The sequence below is a fragment of the Cladophialophora immunda genome, assembly GCF_000835495.1.
Source record: "Cladophialophora immunda strain CBS 83496 unplaced genomic scaffold supercont1.8, whole genome shotgun sequence".
Lineage (NCBI taxonomy): Eukaryota > Fungi > Ascomycota > Eurotiomycetes > Chaetothyriales > Herpotrichiellaceae > Cladophialophora > Cladophialophora immunda.
The window spans coordinates 177,450-197,636 of record NW_015622548.1 but is presented as its reverse complement, the minus strand read 5'-3'; the positions used below and the strand labels follow the sequence as shown (position 1 = coordinate 197,636).

General features: G+C 52.5%; 4 protein-coding genes across 6 annotated transcripts; 1 reads left to right on the top strand and 3 right to left on the bottom strand.

Moving 5' to 3' along the window:
* The first annotated feature begins 2,176 nt into the window (after nt 1-2,176).
* Nucleotides 2,177-4,758, top strand: PV07_12138. Of its 2 annotated transcripts, XM_016399636.1 has the most exons (4): nt 2,177-2,625; nt 2,674-3,421; nt 3,524-3,617; nt 3,714-4,758. In XM_016399636.1, exons 3-4 carry the CDS (start codon nt 3,609-3,611, stop codon nt 4,521-4,523), a joined length of 819 nt encoding a protein of 272 aa, XP_016242448.1. In that variant the 5' UTR covers nt 2,177-2,625; nt 2,674-3,421; nt 3,524-3,608; the 3' UTR covers nt 4,524-4,758. The 2 variants fall into 2 exon arrangements, with proteins under 2 accessions (XP_016242448.1, XP_016242447.1); XM_016399635.1 differs by lacking the exon at nt 3,524-3,617 and having other exon boundaries at nt 2,674-3,523.
* On the bottom strand, nt 2,236-3,178 carry PV07_12139 (uncharacterized protein; the record flags this gene model as incomplete). The annotated part of the gene is made up of 2 exons (XM_016399637.1): nt 2,236-2,396; nt 2,452-3,178. The coding sequence occupies 2 exons, from the start codon at nt 3,176-3,178 to the stop codon at nt 2,236-2,238; spliced, it is 888 nt and encodes a 295-aa protein (XP_016242449.1).
* Nucleotides 4,759-4,855: 97 nt separating the features above from the next.
* On the bottom strand, nt 4,856-7,953 carry PV07_12137 (uncharacterized protein; the record flags this gene model as incomplete). The annotated part of the gene is made up of 4 exons (XM_016399634.1): nt 4,856-5,004; nt 5,915-7,293; nt 7,425-7,512; nt 7,638-7,953. The coding sequence occupies 4 exons, from the start codon at nt 7,951-7,953 to the stop codon at nt 4,856-4,858; spliced, it is 1,932 nt and encodes a 643-aa protein (XP_016242446.1).
* A 7,939-nt stretch (nt 7,954-15,892) lies between these two features.
* PV07_12136 lies at nt 15,893-18,667 on the bottom strand. 2 transcript variants are annotated; one of them, XM_016399632.1, is made up of 3 exons: nt 18,483-18,667; nt 18,080-18,410; nt 15,893-18,028 (listed from the first exon to the last, which is right to left on the bottom strand). In XM_016399632.1, the coding sequence occupies exons 2-3, from the start codon at nt 18,326-18,328 to the stop codon at nt 16,295-16,297; spliced, it is 1,983 nt and encodes a 660-aa protein (XP_016242444.1). In that variant the 5' UTR covers nt 18,329-18,410; nt 18,483-18,667; the 3' UTR covers nt 15,893-16,294. The 2 variants fall into 2 exon arrangements, with proteins under 2 accessions (XP_016242444.1, XP_016242445.1); XM_016399633.1 differs by having other exon boundaries at nt 15,893-18,410.
* Between the last annotated feature and the right edge of the window lie 1,520 nt (nt 18,668-20,187).

Sequence of the window (20,187 nt, the reverse complement as noted above, 5' to 3'; positions counted from 1 at the left end):
TCGGGCGCATCTGCATAAGAGGTACAGTTTCGTGTGGTTTCATTCCAGTTGCTGCAGCGTAGGGCAGTGCTCGACTTGTGCATATTACTTACGACACGACTGGTTCTTCAATTTGGGGGCAATATCAGGTTGGGAGCCCGAGCCCAAGCAGGAGTGGTGGGCGAGGGTTGCCGTAGAAACATGGCGCCAGAATGGCGAGAAAATTCAAAGTCTGTTAGATGTTGATATTGAAAGAGGCATTACTGACTGAAGCGCAGAGAAACACGTAAACAGAGTCCCATTTCCCTTTGCGCTCGTCGCCGTTCTGCTCAAGGCAGAGGAGCGTAGTTGGCCAGAAACCAGCCCACAAAGGAAAATTGAGAGATCAAAAACTCATGCAACGCAGACCGCTTTTTCTCGTCGCCACTGTATGTACCATGCCATAGTCCCCGTCGGAAGAGTCATTATTGGATTTGTCGATCTGCAGGAGACAGACCCGTGCTGTATTGATTCATAGCTTTGAATGCGTCGTGTCTCGAAGGGTGGCGGATGCGGATGAAGGGGCAGAATTCGACGGATGAGTTTTCGCTGTGCCAAAGTAACCGACTCGCTCGTCTTTTATTGTCCTCCCCTTCTATTTGGCACTCCGCTGTCCTATGCTCTTCCCCCATCATCGCCGCTTAGCAGCACTCGGCAAAGCACTCGCAGCAGTCCGCACAGCATTCACATCCTTCTTCGCAAACGAAACAGCAGCAGAGGGCAGCAAGACTATCAGACTGTGTTAGCGGCCATGTGTCCTTCACGCGCCTGTTTCGTGCAGCAGAGGAAAAGGGGTATGAGGCTTCTTACCAAGCGCCCAAGCATCCACGGTCTTGTTGCCGAGGCGCGGGTTGTGGTGGAGGATAGTTTTGAGGCTGTTGGTATGGCATACCACCTTGTGGTGGATAGTAACCTTGTGGAGGACCTTGAGGAGGGTAACCTCCGCCGTAGCTATATAGGAACGTGAGTCAGTGGAACTGCGCGAAGATAAAAGCGGTGATGTAAGGGGAATCATGGTGACGGCGCTGTGAGGGTGCTGGCACAAGGAAAAGCAAGCGACTGCTCTGTTCTTGTGTGCTCCTTCTTCATCACGAGCGAGATCCAGGGGGCGAGGTGGAGGACCACAGCGCAGTCTGGCGGTAAGAAAGGACTCAAAATCAGGACAACTCACCTTTGCGGAGGATACTGCGGACCACCTTGGTAGTATTGTTGGCTCGACATGGTGGCGGTGAGGTGTGTGAAGTCAGTTATCGATGAAAGGTAGAAGGAAGGACTGGATTGATGAGTCTGTGATGATTGCGAGAACTGAAGTTGGTCGCAAACGGATGACAGAATTCAATGCAAGTTGATAGAGGCGGAGGTGGAAAAAAGAGGAGGGATTCGGAGGCAAAGAGGGTCTGGTCTCTTGGTTCAGGGCAATAGCCGCAGTCGGTGCCCAGCAGTGGATGCCCGAGGGAGGGTGGTGGGCGCGAGTTGCTTGACGAAAAGCTTGGGCGTTGGTGATGCCGAGCCTAGAAGGTATCTCTAGGTACGGAGTAGAGCCTAGAGAACAAACTCAGGGGGGCGGGCAGAGGGGGTTGGGCTCTTGATAATAAGGGGCTGGTGTCTTCCAGGTTGTTGTCACAGAATTTGTTTGAGAATCGTGAAGCGAGAAAACAAACAGTCACCCATGATATGTGTCTCAACAGCGCCTTTTGATATACCCCGTTTCATCAGTTCTCCGACCCTCGAGACAAGGATTGATTCGCCTCTTCAGCAGCGATTGCACACTGGATTGACTTTCTCTACCCTGCTTCCAACTGCCTCATTGCGCAACCCGCGTAGGCGCAGCTGAACGACCACCCTCTGACTGGCGACGGCTTCTCTCCGGGCCATCATCTAGGATCTGTCGCACCCATCGTTTCCTTCACCTATCCGTCGGCTAACTGCTCAGCCACACCCTGAGATCAAATGAGCAGCTGAGACTCGGCCAGTGAGACGCGCAGTTGCTGCTGTGTCTCCCTGCACAGCCACTCAGTCGCCACACCTCAGCCGATGTGGGTGTGCACATGTCCTGTGCGTTGGCCGCATCTGTCACGTGACTGGAACGTGATACAAGCACATGGCATTGTTTGCTACAGCAGCATCCACCGTGTCTATGGTCTATACCTCGAGGCACTACAGGTAGGCACTTGAAGTCCTCCAGCTTCAATAGCTATGATAGGTTTTCTGATATCATCACAACCTATCCACCTTCAACCTCAGCAGATCCTGTTCCAGAATCTCAGCCTTCCGTTGCTGCAGTTCCCCTACGTCCCAATTCGACCATAAGAATCTCCCCTTTGTGAACCCAGCCTCGTCGCTCGCAAGCCATACGGCAAAGTATGCTGGCAGATTAACTGGAAAAAAGGAGCTGTTAGCATCAGGACACGGTCGGAAATTGTCAGTACCAACCATTGTCGATCGAATACTCCAGTGTCCCCGACTTCGCCGCCATTGGCGATACCACAAGGCCAGGATGGATATTCACCACCCGCAACCATGGCTCTTCCTGCTGCAGAACCTCCATGGCTCGTGTCATGGCCATTTTGGCACTGCTGTAAGCACTTTGCTTGTTGACATAACCCTGTCTGACCCCCCAATGTGCAAGCACGCTCGAGACATTAATCAATACAGGTTCGGTTTTGCTTGAGGGGTCCTGGGCCGCTCTTCGCACGAACTCTTGCGTGACAATGAAACTGCCCTTGACGTTGATTTCGAAGCTCTTCCACCACTCATCAATGTCGGCATCTCGATAAAGCTCGGGGGAAGGTTGGTACCCGGCGTTATTGACCAGGACGTTCACCTTGCCCAAGTTCGACTCGATCGAGGAGAAGGCCTCTGTGATTGCGGGCTGGTTCCTGATATCGACGGGGAATAAGTGAAGGTTGGTGGATTTGCATCCTGAATCCTGCTCGATTTCTGCTTTCGCCCTTTGCAGGCTCTCGCGGTCGAGATCTAGCATCGCTACATATTGGGCTCCAGCGCGGGCAAATGCTATGCAAGTCGCCTTGCCAATCCGACCTGCTGCGCCGGTGACAATAACGACTTTTCCAGCTGCTGACAGTTCTGGTCTTGTTGGTGATATGGCTGGGTAAGCGTCCCGATGGAACGTTCTTGTAAAGGACGGTAAATTAGCCATTTTACAAGATCCCCTTTGCGTCGTTATAAGCCTAACAATGAATGGCCCGTGAGAGACATCAGGACTGTTTCTGATATGCAGGATGAAGGCCCTTTTAAGGTTTCCACTCGCTTCATCTATTACCAGTCTAAACGTGGAACCGAGAACGGTCAACATGCATGCCATTGAGGTGAACGCATTGCATCACAATTCTGTTGAACAACGGGGTATGCTGCAACCCCAGCTTATGCCCTGTTTAACATGGTACGCCGCATCTCCGGGGTCGTTGAATGCCGTCCCTTTCCGGCCTTCTGGTCGCCGAATGCACTCCCCAAACACCATCTAACCAGAATGAAGATCTTCCAGGTGAGACAAATTTTGTTTCTTATCAAAGAATCATAGACATCAAATAATAAGGTCGCCGCTTTTTGATCTAGAGGACAGCGCTAAAATGGAACAGGTATGTGTGTTAAACCTGGCCCTCTTCCCTTCACAAGCACCATCAACAAAGATCAAGTTCTTCCTGTATCTCGACTAAAAAGAACACCGTCACAAGTTCTCACTCCGTGGACTTCACGCTCTCGTCACCGGTGGAAATCAAGGCATAGGGCTGGCTCTGGCGACTGGCCTGGCTCGAGCCGGAGCGGACGTGGCAGTCTTTGACATATCGCCACCCTCGCCTGAGTTCGAAAGCATCTCCACCTCCTATGGCGTACGCACGGCGTATCGGAAGGTTGACGTCTCGTCTGTTGCTACCCTGAAACATGCCTTTGAAGATACAGTCCAACCGTTCTGTGGCGATGGCGGGCTAGACATTTGCATCGCGGCCGCAGGGATTAACCAAGTCAAGGACTTCCTCGCAACCGAAGAAACCGACTTTGACGAGTTGTTGAACGTCAACGTCAAAGGCGTGTATTTCACCTGCCAACTAGCTGCGCAGGCAATGCTAGGATCCGACCCCGACCAGGGTGAGACAAAGAACACCTTAAGCAATGGGAATGGGAACGAGAACAAAAGCAGGAGCATTATTGTCATAGCCAGCACAGCATCCTACGTTGCGGTTCGGACGCACAATTCAAGCGTGTACGCCATGACCAAGTCCGCTGTCCGAGGAATGGTGCCCGAAATAGCAAAGGAACTAGGACCAAGAAGGATCAGAATCAACTCGGTCAGCCCTGGTTACACGTTGACGAAGATGACAGAGGGATATCCGGATCTTATCAAGCAGTGGCAAACCGACACCATGTTGGGGTTCATTGGCGTGCCAGAAGACTACGTTGGTGTGTCCCTCTTTCTGGCCAGCAACGCAAGCAGATATGTGACCGGGCAGGATTTCTTGGTCGACGGGGGAGCGACGAAATGGTGAGCCGTGGCCAACAAATTCAACGGGTCAGAATCACCAGGTGACGAAAATGTGTTGGGTTAATGAGTAGTACGCGGTGGAAGATCAATCTTGTGTTAAAGCAAGCGAACTATACAGATTCAGTCACTCTGTGCAAGAGACTGATGCGTCTTCATGGGTCTATGCATTGTTTCTATGGCGGACAAAGTAAAGTCAGACTAGGCCTGCCAACTCAGCATCGGCGCCTGATGCCCGAGCATTGCACTATACTACATGATTGAAAGGCTGGATCATTCAGGGTTTCCCAAAAGGCAGTCAGTCTCCTGCACGACAAGATCCTCACTACTACCTGCTGCCTAGATTCGAAAATACTGCCTGGTCTCCCCCAAGGGCACCGGGTTGATCTCCCACTCACCAGGGACGTATTGAGAAAGGTTTCTTCGAGGCGAAGAGCTATTCGCACGCAACACAGAGGACACCGCCGGTATCCAGTATTTCCTGTTAACTATCAGGTAATTAGTAGCCCCCGTAGCCACGGTTTGCAACTTTGCCTTCGGAAGAAACCTCAAAGACCGGGCCGGAGGAGGCATGGCTACCATGAAGGCCATGTTTCTTGCCCGAACTGCCTACGAATATGTACCTAGTCATCTGGGCCAGCTGTGTTGCTCGGTATAGTTTGTCCGACAGCTATCGCTAGTGAGTCCAAATGGCTTCGTTCCAGCGGCCTTCTTGAAACCCGAACCCCGACCGTGACAGTCGATATTCCGCTTCGGGAATTCATATTGGGTCTCGGGCGAAAGGCCCATCGTTGTAGAACCCGCTTTACCAACGGCCTACACTGCTTTATGAGGATTCCTCTCTGGACTTGGACGGCAATCGCTGTACCCGCCATCAGAGACTCCAGCTCAGCCAGGGGGTCTCTTATCGTGAATCAAGTCACAAATGCCTCCCCTCCTCGAACACAGTACTACGCACATCGCATCAGGTACAACTCGCCTGAGCCGTGGATTTTTGGTTCTCGTGCCCTCACCCCCGCCGATTTCTCATTCACATAATCCATCACATTCGTGGTGTGCATTGTCTGCATCACGCATTTCTCGCTGGATCGACAACCAGCAACGAAAAGTCCTTTGCATACTTCTGAAACGCCTGTTTGCGGAACGAGCCATTGACTTTGATTTCGTGCTCGAAGATTTCAACCAGTCCTATACTCACACCCGGATCCCGTACGGGATATGGGTGAGGGTTTCATCAGCACTCCGAGTCCCTCCCACGGTTCAACGATCTCCCCTGGAAAGCATTGAAGATTTCAAGGGCACAAAACCATCAACACGGTGGGAAGCAAAGAGAAAGATAGAGGAAAAGAAGAACCGAAAACGAAATCTGTTTGACCAAAGAAAGGGGGGCAAACTCACTCAGTGCGCTCTCTCCAATCCCCCAGAACGCTCCAATCCTCTTGAGAATCAGCTTCAACATGGACAAATAGTTTCCGTGACCCCCGGGCTCGAATAGTAGCGCAGCCCGGATGTTGTCAAAGGCCGGGCCGATAATGGTGCACGAGACGAACGGACAGGCGTAGATGAGGTACTCGGGTGGCCAGGCCTCCATGGCGCGGAAGACGAGATACGTATCGTTGTGCGGGCCGGTGGGGAGGGAGGCCACGACCGCCGAGTTCTGCATCCCGCTCTGGGATTTGATATACTGTGCGTTTCGGACCAAGACGCGTGCGCTGTCGACGGTTGGATAGTCAGCGTCCGACACGAACACCCAGAAGAAGACGAAAACAAAAACAATGTGCGCGACGTACGTGTGAAGCATGAATATCGTGAGAAGCGCCCAGTTGTTTGCAGCAAAGCTTCCTTCGTCAAACGGGGCGCGCACAAAGTCGAGTTGAAACCCTTGCGGGAGGAGCAGAGAGAAGCAATTCAAGCTTGACCCGAAGTTGACTATGTCCTGCAGGGTGAAGGTATTCTCTGCACAGGCCAGGTCGGCGGCCCTGGCCATAAGAAGGGTCGTGACCAGGAACCACGCCCGTGCGTCTGCGCTGGGACAGGTCTCCAACGTCTGCCACTCGTGAAGGAAGTCGGTTTGAAGGAAGATCGACTCGGTGGGTGTTTCGGAGAACCAGGCCGCGTCCGACACCGGGAGCAACACGTGCATTTGGTCCTTGTTGATCGCGTGTGGTCGGCGCAGAATGGTGGCGGCGAACACATCCAACTCCCACACCAGCCACCAGGCCCGCCTCTTCTCCTCCTTCTGAACCCACGAGTCCTTTGCTGCCAGATAATGGTGCTGGTGCTGGTGGTTGTGCTCCTCAGCGGGCGGCGCGGTGGACGGTGCAATGTCGTCGGTGATGAAGACGTCCTTGTCCACTTGGTCAAGCCCCAAATCGACCGCGAGTCGACAACAGGTGCCTATAAGGAGCCAGCTTTGCGTCGTGATTCGGTTCGTCTGCTCGTAGAAAGCCAGGAGAATGCACCCCTGCAGAAATCCGAGCGAGATTTCGTTGCCTTCGTCGATGCCTCGCTCGTCACTCTGAAGGGCATCCGCGTACAGGGCGTTTGCTTTCCGAGCGAACACTTTGCCTTTGTCCTTGGACGTGGTGGACGGGAAAAAGTCGTTGGTAGAGAACCTCGCCGACAATCCCATCATTGCGGTCAAAATCAGGGCGTCCTCGATCGCCAGGCGCGCGTATCTCTCGCTGTTGTTGCCGCCGACGTGGAACTTTTGGCGAAACCTCGGTTCGTGAAAAATGGGGATGGAAGGTTGCACGCGGAGGAAGAATAGGTCAATCCTGGTCCAAGTATAGAAATTCACCTCGCGTCAGCCTAAAAGTCAAGGTGGAAACGGGCACAGGTAGCAATCGTCGGGCGCGAAGAATGCTGGCAATGTGGAAATCATGATACTTTTTCGGGAGAAACTCACAATTCATCCACTAGAGAAGGTGGGAATGGGAGTGTATAGTGGTTCCTATCCGCGAGGTTCAGGTCTTCTGACAGACTGTGTGCAGAAGCTGACCAAGAGTCACCTAATCGAGGGGGGAAAAGAGTTAGTAACCTCGTGCTGTCCTCTCAGCAATACAAGGTGGTTAGATCTGAATATATAGAGAGAGAAAAGGAAACAAGCTCTGGCACTGACCATGGCGCTCGCTCGAATTGAGCAAACTGAACATCCCATAATTGTCCGTGAAGGGACTAAAGGTCATATTCTGAAGCCAGCTATTAGGGTCCTGCAATGGGCTGTTGTGTTGCCCATCAATGTGTAAGTGATCAGGGATGGAGCCGTCGTTGTGGGACAAAACGGTCGGCAGGTCTGGGGTATCTGCTACCATTGACAGTGGTAGTGATGATAATGATAATGACATATCTTGTGCTTGTTGCTGCTGATAATCCATATTGCTCTGAGCTTCCAGAGTCACGATCTTGTCAGACGGCGAAGTTCCGGACTCAGTCATTGTGGTTGCTGGTTTTTGCTCTCGACGGCGGAGAGCACCACGTAAAATATCCAGGTCGACGTTATCCAGTAACCCTTCTGCATGCTATTAGAATTTGTCTTCTTTGAGGAGAGCAAACCGCTACGCTGTTTGCAGGGGCGGGCTCCATCCGAACCTAATTCATCCGCCTGGTTTGAATCCATCAGCTTCCGTCGAAGGCTTTGATATTTCGTCTCTAGAGTGGTGCGTTTGCGATGGGTGGGATACACACAACGGGACCCGGACTGCTGGCATCGGTGACATTTTGGGGTTTTCTTGTCGCCTGTACGATGGTTAGTGATGACCTGACCACAAAAGCGAGAAGTTTTGGTTCTCGAGTCAGTTGACCCTCGAATTTCGAGGGATGAACGCGGACGACGACTTACATTTGGCCTTTTTACTAGTGCGGGAGGGGTCTCTTAGCAAACTTTCCCTTTCCAAGGTGCGCTCCCTTACCGGTTGCATTCCTCACAGGATCTACCCCGAGGCTGATGAAGTTTGCCGGTTGTCATCCCGAGCTGGGGGGCACATGCGGCCCTGACAATGCAGGTGTAGTACTGCTGTGCAGAAACCTATTGGTGTAGCTTGATCGATGGAGATTGGAGGTGATCGGGATGCGAAATGACAATCATATCACCTCCTGGCATGCCCTAATCATGGGCTCAGTGAGAAAGTCCAGGGCACATTTCGGATGTGGTTCCTGGAGTAATATTGGACGTCGGATAGTGACACCGCACTGCGAGAAGTCTACGTAGAAGATTACTCGTACAAGTCCGTGCCAAGGGGGGGAGGGGGGTGAGGATCACATCTGCCCTGTGATTGAACGCAGGCTTTTGCAGTTCAGTACGGCGTACGTCGGTATCATCGATGCAAAGAAATCAGAAGATGCAGTGGACGCCACGGCAGTGACTAAAAAACCTGGGGTCATACTGGGGAATGGGGTGAGACCGAGAGGGAAGAGAAACGGGGAGAAGAAGCGAACGTCAGATGAAACCCACCGAGGAGGAGTAGAATGCCGTACCCACCCAGGCCGCCAGCCACTCAGAGACAGAGGCGCCACTGGACACATTCTCGACCCGCCCTGATTGCCCTATATGGTAGCGCGGCATACCCGGATAGGTCTAGCGGGGTCGCCAAAGGACCGCGGATTCCTTCAAGCAAAGATGCCTAGGATATGCCATTGCCAACCAAGTCCAAGGAAATACATCGACATTGTGATAAATACATCATCAGAAGGTGGTTCCAAGATTCTCTATATCTGAAATGTCATTTAGGAGACAGGGTTCGCTTTCGTCGAACTCCGCCCGAGCCAAAAGTTGTCATTTCCCATTGGAGATGGAAATCCCGCCCTGCCGCAAGATAGACGTATACTTAACTACTGGCGAGAACTCGTACGGATCGGTGTCAAGAAAATGGTCTTTCTACGAGTCCACATTCGAATTGTCACGAACACAACGCTCAATCCACCACGAGCATTTTCTACTTCTTCAAACTCCGTTAATGCTATTCCCCCATCGACCTTTCGCCTGACAACGCTCTATATCGACGGCTTCCAGATCAAGCAAAGAGGCTGTGGGAACGGCAGCTCCCCGAATCTTCTTACCCCCTCCTGGCTAACAGTGCTAAGGGTGTCCCGACTGCGCGGCACCTCTTCCGGGCCCACAGTTTTCTGACAGTCTAGGGTTGGTCCCCAGCTCGCCTGTAACGTTCAGTAAGGCTCTAGTACGGTGGGAATGGTATATCCATCGACTCCAGCTCAACGCCGCCCTTGGGCCAAAGTCTGCATGTACCTATCCGATGCTTCGGATGTCAAACAGCTCCCGGACTCTCTTGACACGATAGCTACAGCTGTCTCTTCGCCATTGCATGAAACCCCTTGTTTCCGGCATTGGCGAATGCCGGCTCCGCCAACCTTCCCAGTCGATCGCCTTACTGAATCCCTGGACACACTGGTAGCGCGGGGCGACTAATAAGTCGAGCGAACGTCAATGATCGCACTCTCATCTTGTGACTGGAAAGGACCACTAGCTAACTAGAACTAGTAGGAGGCTGAACAATACCTCGCTCCGCAGCCAACTGCAGATCAGGATGGCCTGGGTAGACCTCAGGTCTTTACACCGATGTGGTCTCACTAATTTTGTCACGTTGTTATCGGAAGCCATCCAGTATTCTACTCAGCACATACAAGTAGGATCTGTAAACAGCGGACCGATTACTGCAAACCAAAACGATCTTTGATCTTCAGCCATGACTTGTACCCCCGTTCGGCGAGGACTTCAGGACCAACCGACTCCTTGTCCTCATCTCGATGAAAGATCTCCATACTCACCCAGCCTTTCCACCCCTTTTCCACCAGCCAAAGTCGCAGAATATCTTCCAGTGGAAAATAGGCACCATACTCGGTCTCGTACGGAAACAATCTCCCCCAGACACACCAATGCATGGTGGCATCCCAATGGGCCCACTCAGCCTTGTAGGCCTCATGGCTCGCGTTGAGCGGCTGCTTCAGCTTCTCGGCATCACTGAGTTGGAGATAGAATATCTTTTCCACCTGACATTGCTCCATGAATCGATCGAGTGTTGACTTGAGCGCTGCATACCCTCCTGGGGCGATACCTGTGCCTGTGCCGGATGAAGCGTGCGCGTCTGCCCAAACCCTGGCGATAACGTGGTAAGTGTCGAGACAAAGTCCAAAATTCGGTCGGTCCACGAGCTTGACTATTCGAATGGCGTCATCCATCAGTGCATGGTGCACGCCCCATGCTAGTGCTTCAAATGCGAAGAGGATCTCCTCGCCAGATTCCTTCGATTCTCTCCCGAGATCCGCCAGCGCACGGAGCTCTGCCACGACAAGATCTTCGTCGTCCGTCGAATTCATTTCATACGTGGTTGGAACTTGAATTATCTTTGTCCCCATAGTTCTAGCTAGAGAGACATATTCCCGAGCGGAATTGAGTCGAGTTTCCAAAGGGGTGAGGACGCCGGGAAAGTTGAACAGAGGCTGCAGCGCTATGATTGAGATATTTCTATCTCTACATATGCTGCCAATTTTCGATGCCGCTTCCAAATGCGTCAAGGAGTGGTGTTCTGCGAAGGTGACCAAGTCTGGATGATAGATCTCTACCCCTTCATACCCTTGTTTGGCTATCGCGTCCAGTTTTCGTTCGAGTGTGTGGGATGCATGCCAACCTAACGACACCGTCGCGATTCCCAGCTTGTGTCTTTCGGCCTTCATGCTTGCTGATCAGACTGACTGTTGAACTGGTTTTGATTCTGGATGATCTCAGAGCACAAAAAGATCCCGCTATCTTTTGCGTGCCCTGTCGAATTTTGAAGTAGACACCGATTAACTGAATCGATTGTTTTTCGGGTTCGGCAATCACTGCCCAGATACCAATTCAGCCTTCTCCAGATTGAGCGGAAGGACACGAGGCTTTTTCTCATTCTTTAAAGAACCATTTTTCTCCGATTTGGCCGTGTATGGTCTTGAAAAGCTCTCAGAAGCAAAGTTTGAAAGCATAATCACTGTAACAATCAATTTCCACCAAGCAGAAATTTACATCAGGTGCCATCACCACCACCGGGAATTCCGCAGGCCGGAAACGAACCACCCTTGACGGGATCCACGAAACCCGATGCGAATACCCCGGACTGAGGCTCACCAGTGTGAGGAACTAGAGAAATGACCTGGCTCTGGAACATCTGGTGTCCGGACCTGGGGTTTGTCTGGAGGCTGGATTTTCCAGGGGGCTAGATCATGAAGACAGTAACCTTGAACCAACGTTTCGATATAAATGTGAAGTGGTTGAAGACCCGACACCTTGAAAGCTCAAAATTCCAAGTCATCAACCTTGTCCCAGACTTCTAGAAGCCCACGACCAAATCGAACACAACAAACAGACAACAAGATGACATTCTCTGCAGCCAATAAGAGTCTAAATTGGCGAACCTTTTGGTGCTGCTTTTTCTTGTCACTGGGCAGCTTCTGCTATGGCTATGCAGCTTCGATTGTGAGCTACCCATATTGCATGCATTCATTATCCAAAGACGTGCTCAAGGGCCAACCTGAACTGACTGTCCGCGAATCGCTCTTTCTAGATCTCCACCACTCTAGGCCAGCCAACCTTTCTCTCATATATGCATCTAATTGATGCTCAGGGGAATCCAGCCTCGAACCAGGCTGCGTTGGTCGGGGCTACAGTTGGCTTGTTCTGCGTATGTATCAGCTTCGCCAACTTCTATCATCAACCATTATTCAGTATGGCTAACCTTCATTCCTTCTACAGACTGGAGGATGCATAGGCGTCCTAATTACCAGCTGGTCCATGGACAGGATCGGAAGAAAACCCACGATGATAGCCCTTGTGGCCATCTACACGCTCGGCGGTGTTTTGGTCACCGCATCTCAAAACATCGGCATGTTCATTGCTGCGCGGACGATCCATGGATTTGCAGCAGTCAGCTTCATCGCAGCCAGTAAGTCCTACGTATCAGTCATCTGGAAAGAGAAAAAAGCAACTAACTGCTATAATTCAAAACCAGCCTCTGCATACATCGCCGAACTCTCCCAGGCAGAAACCCGAGGGTTCTTCACAGGTCTGACCGGCGTCGCTATCGCCTTCGGCTACACCACTGCTGCATTGATGGGTCTCGCGTTCTCCTACACTACAAATCCGGATGTGCAATGGAGAACTCCCCTAGGATTGTGTCTCGTACCATCCACCGCTCTCCTGGCGGTGCTATTCTGGGCCCCGGAATCCCCTCGCTACCTGCTCCTCAAGGGACGGGCGGAAGAAGCATGGCAGATCGTCAGCAAGCTTCACTACGACCCGCAGGACGAGAACCAGGAATATATCAAGGAAGAGTTCTTCCAGATGCGGACGCAGCTCGAGTTCGACAGGACTCTCGATTCTTCGTGGTATCACTTGTTCTCGAAACCCTCGTACAGAAAGCGAATGCTCATGGCAAGCCTGGTGACGTTTTTGGCCCAGAGCACCGCCGTGCTTGTTGCTGCCGCCTATGTAAGTCTACCCGACCTCATTACCACACACCACGCGAGACCAAAGACATACTGATTTGACTCCGCTATGTGAAGGGTCCCTCTCTCTACGCCGCCTTGGGATTCAATGTCAAACAAAGCCTTATTCTACAATGTGGCTGGATTGCAGGTAAGTTCTAATTGAACAACTCCAAAATGCCCAACGTCCTGCCATTCTCTATTTTCAGTCTCTAATTTACCTGCGTCTTGTCGTCCGACAGGTTCTATCCCCGCGGCAATCGTCGGCGTCACTCTATGTGACCGTTTCGGACGCAAGCCTTTCATCATGACCGGCTACGTGGGATGCGTCGTGGCCCTGGTAATCCTCACCGCCATGGAAGCCGTCTACGCCCCTACGGCAACCAACGAAGTCGGGCTGGGTTGGGCGGTGACGGCCTTGTACCTCATCGTCATCTTCTACTGTCTGGGTGTCGAGGCTTGTGGGGCCCCTTTCTACTGCGAGATCTTCCCAACGCATATTCGCGCAAAGGGAGTCTGTTTCTGCGTCTTCGTCAACAGCGCCGCCAACATCCTCTACCTCGAAGTGGCACCCACTGCTCTCCAGAATATTGGATGGAGATTCTTGCTGGTGAGTTTTCCGCAAGCTATTACACGTTCCACGCGATATGCCATGTCCAAGGGACCCATTGAGGCACCCGAAGGAAACGAGAACTAAACTTTACCGTCTCTGTAGGTCTTTATCTGCGTCCTCTCCGTCGGGTCGGTGCTCTACTGGTTCTGGGTCCCCGAGACCCGAGCCGTGCCTTTGGAAGAACTCGCCGCGATCTTTGGCGACACCGATGAAGTCAAGATCTACTCAACTGAGATCACCATCAAGGACGACGGACAGGTCGCCGTCGAGGACCATCATGGCAGTGGACAGAGCGTGGGTGTGACGAAAAAAAAAGAGACAGAGGTCGTTCTGCGCGAGAAGGTCTAGGGTGGCTGTACGAATGTCAGTTGGACTTTGGCCTGTTGTGGTACTGGGTATATCTTCCGAAAGGAGAGACAGAAGGGACAGAGGTCTGGATATACCTGATACGGAGCAAAAATGTATGGACAGACAAGGGTGAAGGAAACCCAGAAAACTCTCCTACCTCCCCCAAGAGATATGTACAGACAAAAAGAAGTGAATTCGTGGATTGATCCGGAAGAAGACGACGAAATGCACATTCAAATCTCAGTTTCCTGCCTGGCCGAAGACATGAAGCACATGCGAGCCACCTTTCATTCAACATACACTTACACACTGGCAATTGTAGGGAGGGCAGAGTACAGTGCCTCTTCCACCCGTTTCCCTTTCGGTAGTCTCCTACTCTCTCTTTTGTCGCTCATTTTCTGCCTTATCAGAATAAGATCTTGGACAGGTTATCCCCTTATACAACAGCACCTAATAATTCGCGACAACGATAATCTATCTTACTGCTGAAAGACAAGGGGTTGAGGCACTATTCCCGACACACCCTTTCTACCCAAGTAGAATCTAGGAGTCAAGAAGCCTCCAGTTCATCCTTTCCAAATGATGGCTTGATCCATGTCCACTCGGACAGCCGTTCGAAAACCTCAATGACACCTAGCATATGAAGAGAGGAGATGTCAGCAGGGTCTTGTTGTCAGATATCACGTATCATGTGTCATGCCGCAGCTCGCTTCCTTCCCCAGCCTTGGAATCTTTAGGGGAATTTAGAGCCAGAAGTTGTTTCATTCCCAGTGAGGGTAATGGAGGAGATAACAACAAAGTGACTTACGCGGTTTGACCCACAGATGCTCCGTGGCCTTGAGATATGGAATATAGTATGGCTTGTGTAGCTGAACCTATTCATCGCCCCCCAAAATCTCGAGTATCAGCATCATGTGTCGATGTAAAATCCATGAGTCGTCACTTTCCGACCAAGGAACGGAGGAGATGCCAAAGCTGTATGGTGCGCCATATGAAAGCATGACATTTTGTCCTCCTCTCTCTGGTGTTTCCTCCCTGGATCGGGTATTGAGAACCCCGTACATACCTCGTCCAGATACTTCCTCGAGGCATTCCACGCCTCCTGAATGCGAAGCGTGCCGGGCTCGTTCGCGTGCTGGACAATCTGGCAGAAATCGAGCCGGGGGTCCTTCCACGCCTCTTCGAAGAGGGTTCTGCATGCGTCCAGAGCGAGAGGGACGTGCTCGGGGGCAAAGTACAGAGTCACATGAATCATGTGTCGGTCGGTGACTTTTGACGGTGACGACATGGTTCGAACTCTGGTGGGTTGGATCAAAAACTTGAGGTTATATGTCGTGTAGCTTGCTTTGGGCCGTGTGCAGAGGCTATTGCAAAAGTTGGAGGAATCGAGGACTCGAAGATGGGAAGGAATGCGGCGGCAGAAGAAGAATGATCTGGGATGGATCGATATAAAGCTCGTCCCAGCCTCTAACCGTCCGTCTCACAACCTGGACATCATAACGTAATGATGTGTAATAATGCAACAATATACCTGTCCGTGAGCACGGAGCACAACATGATACTCTGAAATCAAGGTAGAGACGACACAACACCAAGCTGGTAACTGACTTTCCATCGCTCGGCGCCGGGATTCGCGAACGCCGGTCGGCCGTGAATTAGCCATGAGAGAGGCTCGCTACTCGTAATTGGGGTGGTCGCCCTTTCAGTAAAACACTACCTGTCTGGCAGGTGGATGGAATAGTTCGCAAGGAGCAAGATCGGATTCCTGTTGTAACGCAGTCGTGGCTCCGGAGGTGCTTGGGAAATGAGAGGATGTTTTTCGGCGGTACTTCGTGATACTCGGTAAAGGCGGCCTTTGCTCAGCCTGGCGAGTCTCTCGAATCCAGGGACTGCTGGGGAACAAGTGTCGCTTACACGACCAAGGTGGGTAGAGCTACAAAGGCCAGAGGGAAAAAACACTAACTTTTGTGATTCAATACCTGATCCTCCCGGTGACAAGACTCGTATAACACAATGAGCCCGAAACATCCCAACCTGGACTTCATGACTAGAAGCGTTCCATCCACTAAGTCACCAACAACGACAATAAAACAAGTACGAACCATCCATACAAGAGTTCCAAGCGAGACATCCCTTGTCTATATCCCTGCCCAACACATCCCTCCCAATACTTCAAAATCGTGTACAGTCCAGAAAGAAAAGAGTAAGTGCAGACTGAGAGCACCGAGGAATGATCAAACATCTATGTACAAGAGGATGAAAAGAGAGGAGGCGACTACCACGTCTTCATATTTGTTGTTTCGTCAGCTTCGTGTCGGTGGTCGTCGCCCAAGTCGTCGCGTCGTTTAGTACTGCCGATAGCCAAAGTTCGAGCCCTCGCCGGGAAAGTCAAAGCCGCTGGCGTTGTACATGGCATTCTGGGTCATCGACATGGGGCCGTCGACATTGACAAAGTTGTCGGCGGCGAGGATGTTGTCGTAGAACAGCGGCTCTTGCGTAAGATCCAACATGGGCATGCCCGAATTGGGCATCATGTCGTCGTCAGTAAGATCGAAGCTGGCGTTGCCCATGTCGCTGTTGGCGCCGTTGCTGTTGGCATTCGAAGCGGACTTCATATGTTCGTTGACCACGGCAGGCTGGAAAGTCGTGTCGGGGACATTGATGTCTTGGACAACCACGCGGCCGTTGATGTTGAGTTCAAGCTCTTCGTACATCCAGTGCTTGAGGAACTCCATGGGTGGTGTGTTGCCGCCACCCATGCCGCCGCGGCCCTCACTCTTCTTGCCCCGGCCGCCACGTCGGTTCTTGCACGGGTTGAAGTGGGCGCGACGCAGGTGGGCGGCGGCGTTGTAGTTGGCGCCGTAGGTCTTGCGGCTGCGGCAGGCCTTGCAGTTCGACAAGAACTTGCCGTCTACCGAGGCGTCTTTGCAGATCCAAACCCGTCGCACTTGGGAATGGTGGCGCTCGATGTGTCGACGGAGCTCGTGGTCGCCGTGGAAGCCCTGAGGCTGGTCGTTACAGAATTGACAGAAGGTCGTCTTACGAGGAGGCTGTTGTCGGACCGTGCGTGTGATCTCGGCCTTGTGCTTTACGGTACCGTCCGCGCTCTGGACGGCGATGAGTCTGGGTGCCGGCATCTCGACTGGTTGCAAGGATGCCTCGTGCGCACGCTCCATCTTGGGAGCCAGAGGTCGTGAGACTGTGTTACTGCTACGAGGAATGACCTCCTGCGAAATCCCTCGTGGTGACATATGAGACTGAGACAAAAGAGAAGCAGATGAAGCGTCACTTCCAGAGGAAGACGACTTCTTCATCTCGAAACTAGAAGGAGACGAGGATGACTGAAGGTCATCATCGTGAAAGGACAAACGCGAAAACTCGTTGCAACCGAAACCGGTTCCAACCACAGAAGCAGAAGTAAAAGGAAATCGTTGAGCTGGCTCCGTATCCTGGGGATACCGAGGCTCATCCATCATGCTGCTCGAGGCTTTGTGATCTTTCGGCATCGACATGGAGTCCATGCGAAACATCCCAAAGCCCTCGCAGAGAACATCATTTGTGTTGCTTCGAGACATGGGCTCCGACAAGACTGTCGAGGGAGCGGTCATGCTCGAATCACTAGTGGCCGTCATCGGAGTAAAGACTCCTCCTGGCGACTCTATCGCTGAAGAATACGGGGACGTGAGCTGAGACATCTGGTTGATGTGGAACTCACCACGCTCCACAACTGTGGGAGGCGTCAACGAGATGGTCGGGGTGGGATGATAGTCATCCGGCGACTTGGCGAGAAAGTCCGCGGGAGACATATCCTGAACCTCTTCAATGAAGTGAAGACTGGAGCCCAAGTATCGGTTGGGGTACGAGGCGGCCGTGGAACCTCTTCGTTGCCAGTTGTTGCGCCGGGGAATGGGCATTGGCTTGGTCGTTGTTGTCGAGGTCGCCGTCTGGGGAAGGGGTGAAGTTCGAACCGAAGGTCTGGATTGTTGGGTCCTGGAGGCAGACTGACCAACGACTGGCGCTGAGACATGTCGCTCGAGTAAATGGGCCGCTGGTGCTGAGGAAGCCAAAGGTGCTGCCTTCTTTCTCGCCCGTCAACCAAAGAAGAGTGGTTAGTCAATAAGGGTACATACATGGACACTACGTTTGGGCGCTGGTTCCATATCACCAACCATCGCATAGGATGCAGGTCGTTTTGAGGGAACCGAAGTACCATATTCATGTGTCGAGGTCGAAGGGGAATTCCTCATCTCAGCATTCATGGAGTTCCAGTAACGTGAGACCTGTTCGAGCTCGTCGGGAGACAGGTGCTGGAGCGTCTGCTCATATGCGACACGACAAGTCCGAATAAGCTCGATGACTTGACGAGCTCCAGAGTCCATGTTGTCGAGCAAGGAGCAACCAAAAAGGGTATCCAATTGAATAAGTGATGGCACTCCAAAAGAAGAATGGCAAGCGGCCAATCTGATGTTTTGGTCAGCGAGTTGGAGCCCCAACAGTCAGTTTGTCCCCCCCCCGATAACAGCAAAGACTCACAGTTGATATTCGAAGGGTAATAGAATTTGGTTGGAACAGTACAACAAATACTTTCGAAATCCAATAATAGGGGGATCGACGAAAGTGAAAGGTCGGGGTGACGGGTGTGTTAGAAATTGGGTGAGAAACAGCCTTGGAAGAAGAGAGGAAAGGACAGGCTCGGGGTGTTATAGGACTGCTCTCTCGCCAAAGGAACTCGAGAGAAGACACGAGGAGACGAAGACGTGGGGATGGCGGTCCTCTCTGACAGAACATGTGCCAGAGCATGACGGCAAACCGCCGCTTGGGCAGACTCGACGACGACCAAGTCGGGCAACATGTCCAGGGGTCTTTGCTGATCTTGGGGGGGGGGGGGAGCAAGGGCCATCCTAGGATCCTGATGGGTTGCAGAAAGTACCCGTCGGTCTGAGCCTTTGTCCGGACGCCTCTTTCTAGGCACTCTTTGAGCCTAGATGCGCCCACCTCCCGGGCGTTCCATTCGCCTGTTTCATGCCAACTTCTGCGGGTGTATCTGGGCGCGGGTCGACCCTGGTCCAGCCGAATTCAACGAACCTGGCGAGCTGGCGTTGCGAGCGACCCGCAAGCCCCATGGGTTCCATTCGTAGTTTGAGGAACACAACGGTGAGCCAATCTCGACTGGCTGCCTATGAGGTTCTCCGAGGCACGACGATCATGGAGTATGGTCGGCGGCTCATTGGGTGTCTGCTGCAGGCGGTCTTGGTCGCCTCACTTTGAAATCGGGCCCTCATCGAGTCAGAGTGGTTTGTCTGACCTGAATTCGTGCCCAACGTGGCTCGGAGCAATTGTCATTCGCTGTTCGTCGAGGGTGAAGTCTGTGCATAAGCTCCAGTCCCTCCCATCACATGAGCCGAAGCACCGCAATCGACCCCGTTGACCATCTGGTCTGGCTCGTCAATGCCTCCGAGTACAGGACCACGCACTCGGCCGCAGCTGGGTCGTGATGGAAGGTACTATGACATGCATCAACTGCCGGAGAGGTCAGCAGAGTGGTCTGCAGGAAAAGAACTTTGCGTTCTCTGTGTAACCACCCCAAGAGGCAGAGGCCTGCCTGGAGCCGACCCAACCAGGGAGAATAGAGGCATGGCCATGGCTAGCTGGAGCAGCGGTTCATGTGCTCGGTCACAATTTGGAGAAACCGTGGTTCACGTCTGTCTTCGCTTAGGAGGAATCGAAGCAGGTACCTGGACGTCCCCTCGATGCCTGATTTGCTGCGCAGCCGGTCTTTTGGAGCCCAACCCATCTCCTGCTGTATAATGTCTCGTTATCGTCAATGAGTCACTCTCCCTTTGTTATCACCGCCTGTCGCGACAAGGAAAAGCCAGTGCCGATTTCCGCAGGGTTGGCGTGGGATCGAGATTCTGGCGCAAAGGACGACGAGGTGGCGGACTGCAATTTGCAGCTGGGCGGCGATGGAGGTGAATGAGCTTCGTCTCAGTCGACAGGGCCCTTCGCCAGGGATAGCATCTCCGTCACCTGAGAAGACGAGGGTCTCGGGCATGCCTTGGACTGCTGAGGAATGTAGCTGTGATAGTCGCGCCACTCTTCCGCATATCATAACTGCAATGTGTACGGCCTCGAGTCGAGAATCACGATACAGCCTCACCTCACCTCACCGTGTGGTAAAAGTGAGGGCTAGTAGTCCATGTCGAAAACGATCTTCCGGATTCTCGCTCCGAAGGATCAT

Coding starts and splice junctions, on each gene's coding strand:
- PV07_12138 (XM_016399635.1), top strand. CDS start 3,419: ATGGTACGCCGCATCTCCGGGGTCGTTGAATGCCGTCCCTTTCCGGCC. Junction 3,524..3,713: donor CCAGAATGAAGATCTTCCAG/GTGAGACAAATT, acceptor CACCGTCACAAG/TTCTCACTCCGTGGACTTCA.
- PV07_12136 (XM_016399632.1), bottom strand. CDS start 18,328: ATGGACTCTGGAGCTCGTCAAGTCATCGAGCTTATTCGGACTTGTCGT. Junction 18,029..18,079: donor CGCCCAAACGTAGTGTCCAT/GTATGTACCCTT, acceptor CGGGCGAGAAAG/AAGGCAGCACCTTTGGCTTC.